Source organism: Balearica regulorum, chromosome 8, assembly GCF_011004875.1.
Source record: "Balearica regulorum gibbericeps isolate bBalReg1 chromosome 8, bBalReg1.pri, whole genome shotgun sequence".
Taxonomy (NCBI): Eukaryota; Metazoa; Chordata; class Aves; order Gruiformes; family Gruidae; genus Balearica; species Balearica regulorum.
Window position 1 is genome coordinate 3,774,741 of NC_046191.1, and position 15,757 is coordinate 3,790,497.

Here is a 15,757-nt window from a genome sequence, read left to right on the forward strand (position 1 = left end):
GTGGAGGTGTGAGAAAGGAAATACTGGTGGTTTAGGAGTGTCGGGCAACTATTTGTTAGAAAACACTCGTTTCCCCCAAAATAAAACGGAAGAGCTGGTACTGCAGCTGGCGTTGCCCCGGGAAGGGCCGGGTGCCATGGTGGTCCCCGTCTCCTGTGCCCCGAGGCCCCGGGGCAGAGCTGCACTGGCCCTTGCCTCTCATCAGCCTCCACGCTTTCAGGTAGAAAACTGGCAGAATGGCTCAAACGCAAAAAATTCCTTCCTGCAAATGCATTTCCGCACGTATCTTTTAAGAAAAAGGTGTTGCACAGTGAAAAACTTTAAAGAACACGTTAAAGGTTGTAAAGGAACCCATTTTTTTTCCTGTCCCACCTCGCAGGCAGGTGCGGCACAGCCAGGGCCGAGCGGGGCAGCTCTGCCCAGCCGGGCTGCCAGGACATCTGCAACACCCATGGCCAAAACGCGGCCGACAGCTCCTGCTTGGGCTCTTCCGTAGTATTTTTAAAGTTTAGCTACATTTAAAGATATATCATAGCATTTGCAGAATTCATTTATCTCCTCAACTAGTTTTTACTGGACGTGCTTCGTGTCTTTACTCTGGATGATTTAATCTGAAGATTAATCCGTTATCACGCAAGGCATGATTTTGTGTTGATGGGACACCGACAGCACGGGAAAGTACGGCCGACGTGACGATTTAACCAAATATCCCCGTGATTTGGGAACAGCGACTGCCTGGGAACCCCCAAACCCGCCCAGGTCAGAGGGATGGCGCCGGTCCATGCCACGACCGGCGGTGATGCCCACGGCCCTCCACCCCCCGTGCCCAGCTGAAAGTAAATAACAACACAGCCTTTTAGCATTAGCAATTTTTTATTTTCCTTTTTTGTTGCATAGGAAATGCAGTACTTGCTTCCAGTAATTGTATTGTAATGTGAGAAGGTGGTAGCACTAATGGTTGAATACAAGAGTTAAACTAATCCACACCAGCTCAAAAAACCTGCGGAGACTTAGTTGAATAAGAATGGATGCCCACAGTGATTCTCAACCAATTACAATTTTTTTCACAGAACACAGTAAAACTAAAATGGTAACTATGAGAGTCAATACAAGTATACTAGAGGCACGAGGGGCCTGACTCATAAAAAAAAATGAACACGACATGGTATTAACACGGGTGTCAAGTGAATTTGCAGCAGATCTTTCACATGGCGGGTGGAAATTTTAGTGCCCCGAATTTCAAATTGGCGCTGAGGGACCTGGCCGGGCCAGTCTCAGGCAGCGGCAGGGCTAGGTCAGAGCTCAGCCGCGCGGGGAAACGGCACGGCTGGCCAAAGCGGAGACTTCTCCTTGATTGTATTTCCAAAGCAAAGAATTTCGCAGACCTTTTCCCCAAGGCAGCAGTCGCAGCCGGGCGCGGGGCGCCGGCAGCAAGAGCAGGCAGCGGCGGCGGATGCCAAGCCGGGCACTCTCTTCCTACCATGCTCCATCTAGAAACTCATCTTCTTTTCTGTTATTTGTTTTTTTCTCCCCCCCCTCATATTAATTTGTGGATGCAGTTAAAAGGGGGGCGATTTCACCCAACACAATTGTTTTTGTTCATGCTCGAGCATAGAAGATTAACTAAGTGGAAAATAGTCTTCCCTAAAAAAAAAAAAAGCATAGAAAGTACAAAAGTTCACATTGTGTACGAGTGTTCGCCTTTACGAAGGTTTTCTCTAGAGCTCAGAGGTAGCGATCGAGCCTATTTTTTCCTGGTACGGACAAGATCTCTTTTGTAATCGAGCAGCCTCGTACCACCGCGTTACGAACCCCTGGCATCGGCCGGAGTCGTCCTCTCCCCTGTCTCCCCCTTTTCTCCTGCCAGCCTGCGCCTCTGGGGTGTCGGAGCATGGTCCCGCGGCCCCTCGCCTCCTCCGCGGCCCCTTCCCACCCTCCGTGTTCTCCGTTGGGGTTAGGGGAGGCGGAGAGGGGAAGGGGAGGGAGAGGAAAGCCGGCAGGCACGCGTGCCGAGGCAAGCGGGGCTCGCCAAAGCGTGCGCTCGGAAAGAAAAGCCATCCTCAATTTGGACGAGAAAAGCCCACCGGCCTCCCGTGTTAATAGCAAAGGAGCTTTTATGAATCGGGCCCAAAGTTTGTACAGAGTTTGTTTGAAGAAAAATATTGCAACTGTGCATGAAACTAAACAACCACATGAGGTTTTTTTTTTTTTCTTTTTTTCTTTTTTTTTTTTTTTAAAAGGGTTTTTTTCTTTCTATATGAGGAAGTCTGGTGTGAAGAAGGGTCAAGCATGGGTACCTGGTTAACCGCTGCCCATTAAGAAATCTCTCGGAACGTGAGCTCAATCTCGTTTGTGGGTTTAAAGGACTGTCCCTTAAATTTGAACTTTATGTGTCTGTTCTTCAGAGCAAGCTCTCTGAATTCTTAGGGTAGCTTTTCGAGACGAAAATCTTACCAGGCACGGATTTCTGGTCTCAAACACCATGTCCTGCCCTCTAGGAAAAAAAAAAAAAAGAAAAAAAAAAAGAAAAAAAAGAAAAGAAAAAAAAAAAGAAAAAAAAGAAAAAAAACCCAAAAAACAAGTAATACTGAATTTAAGTAAATGTATACCTCCAAAATACTGAAAACACCCCAAATCAAGAAAAGACAGAATTTGCGTTCTCAGTGAAATATCTTTAAACCTATCTGACAAGAACCAAGTCAGAAAAAAAGACTAACATAACTTTGAGTAATATTCATACAGCTACTAAGCATTATGGAATAGCATGCATTAATATTGTACGGTTATTTTACATCACCTATATCAGAAGGTTCTGACAGACAGCGAAGGCTACCGGTGTAGAAAAATCTTACTTCAGAAGAGCAATATAATACAGATTTCACAGGCACTACATTTTAATATATCAGGTATTATGCTGGTTTTCTTATAATTCTTTCTGTCCTAAAGCTGGCATTATAACAATGACCGAAAAGGCAAGGATCGAAGTAAACGGAAAGTAGATACCAAAGTTGATATATTCTTTTCTTTTTTTTTTTTTTTTTCAGATAGATTAGTGCATAGTTTTCATGCAGATAAACACTGCTATGCATTTACATTGTTGGAAAGCAGAGTGAATTGAGCCCAAGTTGTCACATTTTTGTAAATCATTTTGCCAGCCTGTAATAGCACCATGTAATGGATTTGCATTAAACATTAAATTGATTTCAGAATTGGTGACACAGTATTCACTACAGTTAAGTGCTATGGAATAGCTTCAATGTTACCTGCTATATATCAAAGCAATTTTCATCCCACTGCTTTTTTATTGGAAAAAATAAAAGGAAAATGTACTCGATACTAATTAGACTATTGCGCAGCCTTGGACTTGATGATGGCATAGCTGGGTTTACTGTCAAACAGTAATACATGCATTGACTTCAAGACAAAATTGGCATTGTAAGCTTGATTTAATGAAAATCCTGCCTAGCAGGCAGTGTTAACTTCACAAGACCTGCCTCCGACAGACCTCATGAGGTTTATTTTGTTATTTATTTATTGTTTAGGTGCCATTGAAGCTCTCCTTACATTGTCATGCCGGTTATGGTTTTAATTTTGTTCGATGGAGGCCTTCTACAAAAAAAAAAAAAAAAAAAAAAAAGATATTTCCAGAGACACAATGCAAAGTACAATATTAACTGACATTCTTAAAAAAAATTCACCACAAGGAAAAAAAAACTGTTTTAGGCTATGCATCTGGGTTTTTTTGTATTTTTGTACAGTAAATATTTTATAACACTGTTACTACAAAGCTGCAAATATACGGAACAAAGAGAACTAGAGAAAGAAAAAAAAAATGTTAGAGGGATTTTGCATATTCCTGTGGGCTGACTGAATACTGTGGACTTGAGAAAACTTGGTTTTTCTTTTCCCCTTCAACCTTAAGGGGAGGGGGAACAAGCAACAGAGACAAAGTGTACCATGGCTGCCTAAACTCGAAGCCCGAAAGTTTTTATTGTAAAGGAAGAAGAAGAATAAATAATAATGGCATTGCTGGGGTGTGCGGCATGATAAAAGCAAGTGCCCTCGCTCAAAAAAAAAAAAAAAAAAAAAAAAGGAAAAAAAGAAAGGAATTAACTTGAGAAGAAGTCAATTCGCGCTAAGCCATTTCTAGGGCTTTAAATTTGGATGGGTGGGGGGTGGATACAGGTCAGAGTATTTGTGCGTCTGACGGTTTCTGGAGAGGAGACGGGGAGAAAAAAGTTGTTCGCGTGACTCAAAAAGAACGACCGGAGCGACTGGGAGGGGAGCGGGAACGTAACCTGATGCGGAGTCAGGGGCTACGGCCGCCGGCCCGACTCCTGCCTGCTCCTGCCCGCTGCCTGCACACCCCAGGCGGGATCCCTCCTGCCCGGCTCCCCGCTCCTGGCGTGACTCGGAGGACTAAAACACTGTTTGTTCTCTACACCTGCACAGAACGGAACCGCTGTGTTTTCTGCGGGAGAGTAAGGTGAACGAAAAATTTAATTTAGTGTGTAATACTTTACAACCCCTGTTAGTTAACACCCTTGACCGCCTACCTAATGTTTTAAAGCCTTTAAAACATTTTTTTTTCTCGCAATTCTGCTCAGAGTTCCCTAACTTTAGCGTCATCAAACTTAATATGACAAAATACCTTCAAAAATACAGCATACCTGTAATGTCCATTTACAATGGTTCTTCAGTAGCCTATACTTCTCAAGCATAGGAATATGCTATACCATTGAGAGAAGAAAAATAACTGTATTTAAATACATACAAAAAGGAAACGGGAAAGTTTTTAACTTAAATCCAGTTCCCAAAGGAAAAAAAAAAAAAAAAAAGCAATTCTATGAACGCTGCCTTTATAACGAACAATCAGAAATTCCACTAAGCTAATTTGACAGAAATTTTTCCTCATTTAAACAACATTACAAAAGTCCTGCATTATAAAATAGGGTAGAATAAATCAGTGTAATCAATAAAACTATACAACATACAAATTACATATCTTCTGAGTGGGCAGTTTAATTCTCTCTCTTTGCAGCCATGACTACAACATGCTCACTAAAAACAACTAACTGCCCAAACTATTGCTTAGTTTGTTTTGTTTAAAAAAGGGTGCAATTTTATTGTATATACAACCAATTTACTGGTAATACCTTGTCTCATAGCAAGGTTCTGACAAAATGTTTGTCTAGGCTTTTTTCCCTTCACTGTGAAGCACTGAAAGCTGCTATTTTTTTTTTTAGTGCACATATGTCTTAATAAAGTAATGCCCAGCTAAGTGCTATAGGGAAGGCAAAGGATGCTGGCTAGAGGATGTGATACCATATACTAACAATCACACAATACAATAGAGCAAAATGACTACTCAACCACTTATCAGACACATATGAAAATCCAAAACATTTTATTTTTTCCTTAAATAGAGAATAACCAGTAAACAATTTTCAGAACTTGGAAGTTTAAAAACGTGCATATAAAAATGGGCATTATATACTTTTATTGAATGTGGATTGATTGCAGTCTGCTAATAAAAATGGGTGTGGGATCTGAAGAAAAAGGAAGTTTTTTTTTTTTTTAAGGCTTGCTTGTGAAAGGAACAGTTGTAAAACAAAAATTGCTTGAAGCAGGGTTCAGCTTAGTGCTTCACAGTTTGACTGCTTCTCTAAGAAGAGCCCTTCCTGCATGTGCATTCAAAATCACAAAAGTACAAAGACAAACACCTAAAACACACTGCGTCAAGTGCAGCACCAACTTTGGTCAAATAAAAAAAAATTAAAAGAAAAATTAATAATTGCTAAGCTTTTCTACATGATATAAGCAGGTATTGCATATTTTCATATATCTGGGAGAAAACAAAACAAAAAAGGAAGACTCCAAATAAAATGTAAAATGCAGCAACATCCAAAAATACTGATAATCTAGCATCTACAGATCTCAGAATAGCACTGCCACTGACCATACAGGACAATAAACACTACTCCTATCTGCGGAACAACTAACATCCTATTTAATTCTAGATGTTGAAACTGACAATGGCTGACATAAAAGTCACATTTACAAAAAGTGTCTCCAAATGCTTGACTAGGGAAAAACCCCTTTCAATATAGGAACATGTGCAACAATTCCACAAATAATCGCTATCCAGGGCAAGGCACATTGATATGGAATTTTTTTTTTTTTTTTTTTGTTTCGTGCAAATTAAGAAAACAAAACAAAACATTGTTTCAGGGAAAAGATGAGGAGCAAAGTGTCTTCCCAAGAATTTCAGTTACTTGATTGTATAGGACAGTAGTAGAAACCCTTCTGAAGGGTCGAACAAACATAGTTTAAAGGCAAGTGCCTGGAATAGGGATTACAATATTGTGTCTTAATGCACTCTACTTTACCCTACATTAACTATATAAAAATTAGTTACTAACACTAGAACATGCAGAGACTTTCTCTGATTAGCTGGACTTGCCAACCAGAACGTATATATATGTATAGTATAGGAAACCTTCTTAAAGTTGCATGTGAAGCAAAGGGGTGCTCCGCTGTCTGATAGAAAAAATCACTTGCACTCTTTTTTTTTTTTTTCTTTTTTTTTCCTTTTTTTTGTACATAAGATACAGGACGTTTGGGGTCCAAACTTTTTTTGTGGTTTTTTTTTTTTCTTTTTCTTTTTTTTCTTCTTCAGCAAGTGCCCTTGCTTTGAACTGGCATAAGTTGTAAGATCAGCATCATTCGTTTCTGTAATGTTTTCTTCACAGTCCAGAAAATGTACCAGTTCAGGGACACGAAGGTGTTTTACTTTCTGGACCGTTCTCTCTTATTCCCAAGGTGTTTGAGAACTGATAAACCCTATATTGCCGGAAACACGTAAAATTTGTCAGAATTGGCATAATCCATTATAGTGACTTTTAGCTTATAAAATTAACAGATATTATGATTTCATTTTAGTTATGTGCTTTGATAACAGAAAATGATTAATTAGCATTTAATGTAGTTAACATATTGTGGTAAAAGCACCATTAGATTTGTTTTTTTTTTTTTTAATTTTCCTTCAGTTTTAAAGGGATACAAGTTCAACAATAAAAAACATAAAAAGCAAAAATAGCTCCCCTTTTTCTTGCAAGGCTGTTTTTTACCCCAATAATTTAGAGTCCTGGGGTGGAAGGACTTGGAAAACAAAAATAGAATTTTCAACAATCTCTATCTTACAAAGATATTTAGCTATCCAATGAAATTGCACTTTACTCAATTCAAAATTCGATTGTTTTGATTGATTCCTGTCAGTTTCTGTCAAAACAGACCAACTTCCCCATTTCTGCGTGAATTTTTGTGTAATTGTTGAAAATTGTTGAAAAATGTTTTTTTTTTTAAATGTAAGTGCAGCATTTCAAACTTTTTTTCTTTTTTTTTCTTTTTTTTTTTTAGTGAATAGTAGTAGTTCGATGTTTTAAATCGCTCTGCAATTGAGTGGAAAAAAATTGTTGACAATGCTCTTATGGTTCATGTTACGTATCTAAGTGCCGACTGTAAAAAAAAAAAAAAAAAAACCCCAACAAAAAAAAAACCTGCAATTTTTTTTCCGATATGTTACAGAAAAACATGCTCTATGTCTGTCCGGTAAGTTATATATTGCAGAATTCAGCTACTACAAAAGTTATAGTTTAAGTGTGTTTCATGATTTCTCAAGAAGTCTCACACCTGTATGGGAAAGATCGATGAGGATACTGTAAAACAGTTAGGCTCCATATGGAAAGTGTGTTACAACAGCGAGTTGGTAAGCAGCAGCAGAGGCTAGTTCTACTCAGTGTCACCTAATGCTTACACTACCAATGAAACACTTCAAAAGTTATGAAGCCCAACCATTTCCAGCACCATATGAGAAATTACAACAGTCCTAAGTTGTCTAAAAACCAAAAAAAAAACCAAAAAAAAAAAAAAATTAAAATCTCGAAAAAGTTACGGCCTTTGCCATTCAACCATAACGTTTGCCATTTCCATGTACTAGTTTGCTGTCGGTGTCTGCTCGCCTCCCCTTCCGCCGATGTGAAGTCGCTGCGCTGCGTTGCTGCTGCTTCCGTGTTACAGAGGTGGGAAGGGGTCTGGTGGTCTGTCCGGTGGGTGGTGGGAAGCGGAGACTTTTATCCCAGGTACCAGGACTGCAAAAGAGAAAGGAGAAGCGTCAGCCCCGCCGCCCGATTTCACTGCTTTCCGAAGGGCTCCGGGCATCGCCGCCAGCCTCCTCCGCCAAGAGGGGGGCTAATTGAGACCGTGACGAATCGACCTAATTACAAAGCTTAATTAAAAATACTGTACAAATCAATATTTTCTTTTCTTTTTTTTTCCTTTTTTTTTTTTTCGCCAACAGTCGCTGGACATAGCTACAGATGAACGCGGGGGTCATGTCACGTTACAAGTTATCAATCTTTTTAATAGATTATGGCTTGAAGATCCCTCCAGTTCACTTTTGTCTAATCCCCTGAAAAGGCGATACACATTCGCCTCTCTGTGCCATTTATCACCCTGCAGTTGGGGTTTTCTTGGGTATTTAGGCATGTGCCAGCATAAGCATCTGTTGCTTTATACTGCCCTGCTTCAACTGTCTCGCTGGAACAGATGCACTGAAATTCAACAACAGGGCTGTTTTCTTAGGAGAAATGTGGATCGCTAGAGAAAAGCCAGGATAAAGCAAATCTGGGGGAAATTGGATCAGCGAAAATGTCCTGTATCTCTGGCCATACTTGTGTTTCAAAACAAAACGCGGACCTCAACTAATAGCTTTTCTTTGGGAACTTTTTTTTTTTTTTTTTTTTACTTTTTTCTTTCCTCCCCCCGCAAAGGGAGGGAATTCCCTGGGATTTCAGCTCTGCAACAATACCGTCCTTAACCCAACCGCGCAGATGCCCAGAAAGCAATTTCGCTCCCTGATAGGAAAATAAACACCGTCGGAAAGCCGGCGTGGGCTCTGCCGGAGTCGGGACAGTGCCACCGCACCGGGGAGACCCGACTCGGCCCCGGAGAGGTCAGACCAACCTGAACCCGGGATGAATAAGAGCAGTGTTAGGCCCTGGGATTGTACGCGCAGGGGGATGCTACTTGGCAATGACATATTGCTGTGGGAATACACCAACAAGCGGCAACTATTTAGCCTGAAGTAAAGTAATACAACAAGAAAGATTCAGGTATTAAAGGGCTGTTGCCGATACCCCACGTTTTTACTTTGGCTCCCGTAATATATGAGGTGCATACGTGTGCATGTATAAACTGACGACAAGTTTTACCAACTTTTTCCTCCGCTCCTTTTCAGCGTCTGACGTGATTGATAGCATAATCAACCCGGGGAGGATTTATGAACATTTACAGAAGACTCTGAGGCAAGTTTCATGTGGGACTTGGAGATTTTGTGGTCTTGCCATGGAGGTAGGAACCGGTAAAATAAATAGTACCATCGGAGAAGTTGTCCTGCTTCTAATACACCTCATTAACTAACTCTTCCTCCGCTCACCCTTCTGAATACAAACACACCAGTCCCATATCGGCTCCATCTATTGCCTACAGATTTTGTATTTAGACTTACGCAGGCTGCAATTAAACAAAATAGTTCTCATATGTAACGTTCATAAACAGAGAAAAGTTCTGGCAGGGTTTGTGAAGCGGTGCCAAGTCCCGCTCCCCTCCCTGATTGCAGGGCCCTATTGATTTTAGGCCGGCGCAGGGAAGCTGAGCACGGGCTGTGCCGGAGACACCTCCGACCACCGCAGGCTGCAAACTCTTCCGAACTTTTGCAGCGTCGTCCCTTACGCTCGTCAGTTGAGCGTGACAGTCTTTGGCCGGCCTGGGAACTGTGGAAGTCCCCAGCAGGGAGTAGAGGGGTTAAAAATTCCTAGCTGACGGTTCAAATCTATATTGCAGATGTCCAATTGGCTCCCATCGCAGCTGGCCCGGCCACATGGCCCACCGGCCGGGACAGAGCGGGAGCTGCTCTGGACTCGCCACTCCTCCTTCAAATCCAAAGCTGATTTAAAAAAAAAAAAAAAAAAAAGAAGAAAAGCAGGAAAAAAAAAAAAAGCAAAAAGGGAGCAAGCTGCAGTTGCAGAGGTGGGGCTCTTCCCGGCGGAGGTGGCCGGGGCAGGCAGCGGGGCAGCGTCTGGGGGTCCCCTTGCCCCGGCCGGCAGGGGATGCGCGCCGCCGGTCGGTCCTTCGGCCGGTCCGTGGGTCCGTCCCCCCGCGGCACCGCGCTCCTTCACGCATCTTGCTATTCAGCCTGCGCCTTGCAGACAAGGTTACCCCAGAGCGGCTCTGTAATCCTTCACTGAAATAGGCTTTATTGATTGCTCTGGTCTATTGTTCCCTTTTCAAGTCCCCCAAGTTCAAGTTCATCCTGGTGTTACATCATGTCTCGTTGCTAGGGGCAACCAGACAGCCCCAGACGTGACTATCATTAGCAAGAGCCGCGCTGCGCCCTCCCACCGCCCGCCAGCCGCTCTGACGTAGCAGCCCCGCTGCAAACACATTGAAGTATTTATTCTGCCTAATTTATGACCTCCACAGCAAGAGAGACCCCCACTCCAAAAACCAACACTGTTGTATATTTAATTAATCTGTCTTTCTCTGGCACTTGGGAAAGTTAGACAAAGGTCTAATTATTGTGTGTCGCTCCCCACACTTTTCTTTTTGGGGTGACTATTTGCATGGGAAAAGAAACGGCGAGGCTGGGCGCGAGTCCCCTCCCTCCAAAACACCTTTTTTTTCTCCCCTGCCCTATTGACATTTCATGAAATACTTTAGCTGCTTAAGGGAATTAGAAAAAAAAAATCTGATGTGAATGTAACTCCTTCTGAGTTGGTATTCAGTAACACAAATCAACTCATGACATGTTTAAATTTAAATGCTAACCACACACTCTGCGAGTTACTTTAAAGGTTAGTTTTTAATCAATAGAAGTTGCTGACTCCGGAGTTTTTAGCGGCGCAGTGCAGCTCTGGGGCCTTTGTCTAGCGTTGGGCTTTCAAACTTTTTTTTTTTCTTGAGATGATTTTAGCAATGATTTGCAGACACAGAGTGCTATTGTGCTCCTGACTAGCAACATGTCAATAAAGGAGTAGAGTTACCATGCACTAGGGTGTCAATATGACTCCTGCAGACACTGCTTGGCCTTAATACCAATGAAAAAACTTAATTAACCCTTACAGGATCGACCCAAACCACGCGGCTATTTTTTAAACTTCCGTGCCGGGGCTCCAGATCGCCTTTACTGAAAAGCTGCTTTTACGGGATCTGAACTCCGAGCACCTCGCAAACAGCTGCATCCCACTTCTCCTGTTCCTGCAACCCCACTTTGATGAGATGTTTTATGGGCTGAGGCAGCAGAGCAGCGAGACAGAGAGCGCATTTACCCATCAGATCCCACCAGCACCGCTCTCAGGATACCGTTTTAATTTAGAGCGTCTTACAGCTGAAACGCACACACGGAATGATCCTCCTTTTCTACTAATCATTTTAATATTAAGATCTCATATCCCCCTCAAGCCTCCTATACACGTCTAAGTCTTCCCGGATTAGGTCTGAAGAGCGCCATTGTCCTTCTGAAGCACCTGTGAAACTTCTCTGCGAGGGGAGAGGAGACCTCCGCGCGTCAAATGAAAACGTCTAGGAAGAGTACGATGCATTCAGGGCCCCGATAGTTGGGATCCGTCAAGGGTTTTTTTTTCATGATTAGGTGGATTAGAGGGGAAAAAAAGAAGCCCGGATCCCTACGTTCGGATGGCTGAAGGATGCGATGCCTTCTTTCAGAGCGTTGCTCAATGCTGTGCAGGCTGGGCTCTCACATCTAAGCACCTTACCCATTTTATCCCTTCACGTTCTGTAACCTGTCCGACTGCACCCAGACGGAGAACGGCGTATTGCCTTTCGTAATTTAAAATCTCCATTTAAATGATGTGCACTATCACAATACGGTCAGGATGATATTATCTCCGTGCGTTTTCATAAAAGAGCCAGTATTTTATTTCCCCTCTATTTACTTTGCAGTACTATTCTCCCAGCGAGTTTAGAACTAAATGAATCCACTGGAGCTAAAGGTCCTACTCAGTAAAATTACTGCCACGCAGTTGTCGGTGCCACTACGGGTCTGTATTGTCCTGCCGAGCATCTCGCTGTCCTTCCCCAGCACTCAAGGTGAAACATCAGAAAGAATTCTGCAGTCCAGTACGAGATCTTCGCTTCCCTTTCTCCAGTCAAATGAAGAAGTAATCTCATCAGGTTGAAAAGTGCTGACTAAGGATTTAATAAAGTGCCTGCAGATGTGTGTCATCTCTAAGGTATTCAACTCATGTAATGCAAAACAGTTCCACACCGAATGTGCTTATAAAATTCCATTTAACCATTGCAGAGCTCTATTTTACTGTTCTCGGAGGAGTATTATCACACTTTTTTTTTTTCCCCCCTAATTTACAGCACCATGAAAGTTGAAACTCTGCGTTGCCAGTATCTGAGAATCCTCACAGTAGTAAGGTTTTATGAACCATAAACAATATCTACTTGACTGAATCCTAAACAGGAAGTCTGAAATGGCAATTACGCTTCTTTGATAGCGCAAGTCTATTTGTTTCTTATGCTCTTCTGGAGATAGCAGAGACACACAAAAATCCTCAAGCGACTTCTGACAATCGGGTCCTTTGTATGGGAAGAACGGCAAGGAAACACTCTGCGATTCAGGATATTTAAAAGGAAAAAAAGCTGAATGTGCCTCATTGACTCCGGTAGCAGTTTCAGCCTGCGTCAGGAGCCCAGAAACTGGCCCGTTCTTTATTAAAATCACCTTAAACCAGCCTTCCTGCGCCTAACCGTGAGCACTGCTCACGTGTTTTAAACCAGAAAGACAATCAAATGCAAACTTGTTAAATTTACTTCTACCTGCACATCTCCTGCCCTAACAATAAGACCTTTCAGTTCGTACAAAAAGTGAGCGTTGTAAAGCGGCCCTATCTGTTTTTCGAATTAAAAAGTTAAACAAAAGTCCTCAAGGGCAAAGTTTAACGCTGCGGAAGGAGGTTGTTAATGTGGAATCCAGAACTGGGTGTGACAGTTGGCTTATTTCTCCGGGCGATGTAGGTTATTTAAGGACATTCACACGTTTGAAACTCTGACAAACTCCACACATTGGAGCTTGTGCTTCACCTAATCCACTTAGGGCTAAGACCTGGTCTGTGCTAGCCATTTTCTTCAGGTTTTAGCCTGCTTCGGCTGCCTGGCAGCGGGACGGGTCGGTGCCATCGGGACTTCAAAGGCGGCTGCCGCGGTGCTGCGGCTGTTGCTGCCCCGGGCACGGCTGCGCTTGCAGGAAGTTATTGGTGCACGGGCCCGGGCGGGAAAATCCACCTTTGATAAGAGCCTAAATAAATAAAAAAAAAAACAAACCCTTGCAGCTTTAGAGCTCGCCGGCAAAGTGGCTGTTTGAGCAGCCGAGCTGACCTGAGCCACGAGCGTCGGGGACCTGCGAGGATTCATCACGGCGCATCAGTTGAGTTGTTTTGTTTGGGGATGACATTTCAGTTATCTCAAGACCTTCAAGGCTATCAAAACCACTAACCCCAGGAAGGTGAATCAGGGTAACGAATCCTTCTGGTTGCAAAAATAAAACAAGAATGTAAACACCTAGGCAGCAAACTGGTCCTTTAGACATCACCTTGTGAGAGGTCCCAGGAAGGTTCTTCCCTATGGCAGGTCGTCTGAAAGCAAGGGGCCAAACCTGGGGCTTTGATGTAATTTCGAAAGGGCTGCCAGGGTGAGTGAAGGCACTGGAAATTCAGCTTCTGGCTGAATGGCTGGCTGCAGGGCTCCTGCAGATGAAGCAACTGCCTTTGCTTTACCCCACGTCTGAATTCGTCCCACTTTTCTATTGGTTTCTCCAGAATTTCTCCAGGCTTGAAATTTGATCCTATCGTGTAACCAAAAGGTGAATATTAAAGACAAGGTCACCTTTGTGCCTATGGAAGTACTTTTCGTAGAGCTGGGATTAATTATTTAGTAATTATATTTTCCAAAATGAAATACCAAAAGGGACGTAAGTAGCATGTTGGTCATCCCCAAAGGGACATAAAACCGTGAGTGAATCTTCTGGTTGTCCAACATCCACACCCAGGAGAGTTGCACGCCCCACTATGAGCATATTTATACTGTCTCGAGGAAGATAAAACCCGTCCCAGGAGGGACACCAGTCTCCAGGCGATGCGTACAGTAGCTCTGCATCCAATAGCTTTTGCGAGAATGCCAATTGTGGCAAACTGCATTAAATTACGTGCAATAATTTTGTAATATGGACTTCTGCCTGCTGACTATTAAAAATGTATAGTAGTCCAAACCACTTCTCTCCCGGGACCAACAAACTCACTTCAGGCAAGATTTCTGCTTGGGTTCAAACCTCAAGTTGGGAACAGCTAGTGTTTTTAACTAAGTCACCCCAAACCCTCCCAAACCTATGAAAACACACTCATACAGTAACTCCTGCTGTTGTTCCAGACATCTGAATGTTCCAGTAAAGTGTCCCAGCTGGCCCCAGATGTTTCTCAAGTATAAAGCAATGCTCTGAGTGCCGGACCCCCTGCTGCCCCAACCTGAAGCTCAGCGGATTAAAGATTGACTGCGCTATGACATATTCACATTTAGCCTGAATATAATACAGCAAAGACTTATCAATGGCAAATGTTTGAAACGTAATCCAGCAAGGAGAGTAGGCTAGCACTTTGAATATGATGTATAAATAATGTATGGGAACTTAAGATCTAAATTAGATCTACAGGAAGAAAACTTTCCCTTTTCTCTGACTCTAAAAGAAAGTTCTCTTACAATGAGGTCATTTTTATGTTGGTCTTTCGGTTTACAATTTTGCTTTTGGACAGAGGGTCTTCCTTTTACTTCGGGAACATTTTGCGAGTTACAGTTTTCCTCCAGTTTTCTAAACAGTTAAGCGAACAAGTTAATTTATTTGCTAGTAAATCGACTTTGAAATCTGCAAAATAACTTCTAAACTTTGCCTCATATGCTGAAAGCTAACTGCAGTAATGCTAAACCGTAACCCTTGCTGTTTAAAAAAAAAAAAAAGATAGTGGAGTGAAAGAGAGGGAGAAAAAAAGAAAGGGAGAAAGAGAGAGAAACAATCCCATTTTGGTTTTTGTTAGAGGACGGCATACTACATAGATCAGAGACTTTTCAAAAAATAAAAACCCCCACTGTACACAAAGCACAGGAAAATGTGAGGAAAAAAGGAAAAACCTAAAAGCAGCTTAGAATGTGTTAACTCTGCCATTCTGTCAGCTTAAAGAGTATTTTATGCTTGATCAACAGCTCTCTTTTATTATGCTTTTCTTTCATTCATTCAAGACATCAAAGACCAGAACCACCAGTGTACCTGATCTACCAGAAGAACTTGTAAGGGTGTTCTAAAGAAACGGGGGTATTGGGAGCCAGACACCCCTGCGGACAAGGCAGTTCAAAGAGAATATTTCAACAATGATTACATTTTGTAAATCTTTGTACGAAAGACAGCTTATTTCCTGCTTTTTTCATGAAAAATAGATTCTATCCATTAAAGTGAGCCCACAGTATGAAAGTTACTTGAGATCTGAGGTACAGCAAGCGGATTAAGTGGATGGTGAGATGAAATCTTTGAGAGAGACGATGGCTTTCTCTGATATTTTTCCCTGCCATAAGGTTTTCTGACTGGGATAGAAACTTTTTTTTTTTTTTAATATATTATTTATTTGTA

The 15,757-nt window shown here is 42.3% G+C and overlaps 1 protein-coding gene across 14 annotated transcripts in view; it reads right to left on the reverse strand.

Moving 5' to 3' along the window:
* Nucleotides 1–854: 854 nt before the first annotated feature.
* Nucleotides 855–15,757, reverse strand: part of NFIA (nuclear factor I A) — a 254,670-nt gene continuing 239,767 nt past the window's right edge. For all 14 annotated transcript variants that reach the window (XM_075759241.1, XM_075759229.1, XM_075759230.1 and 11 more), the window contains one exon: nucleotides 855–8,150. In XM_075759241.1, coding sequence (XP_075615356.1) covers nucleotides 8,074–8,150 — 77 coding nt within the window. In that variant the 3' untranslated portion in view covers nucleotides 855–8,073. The remainder of the gene's footprint in view (nucleotides 8,151–15,757) is intronic.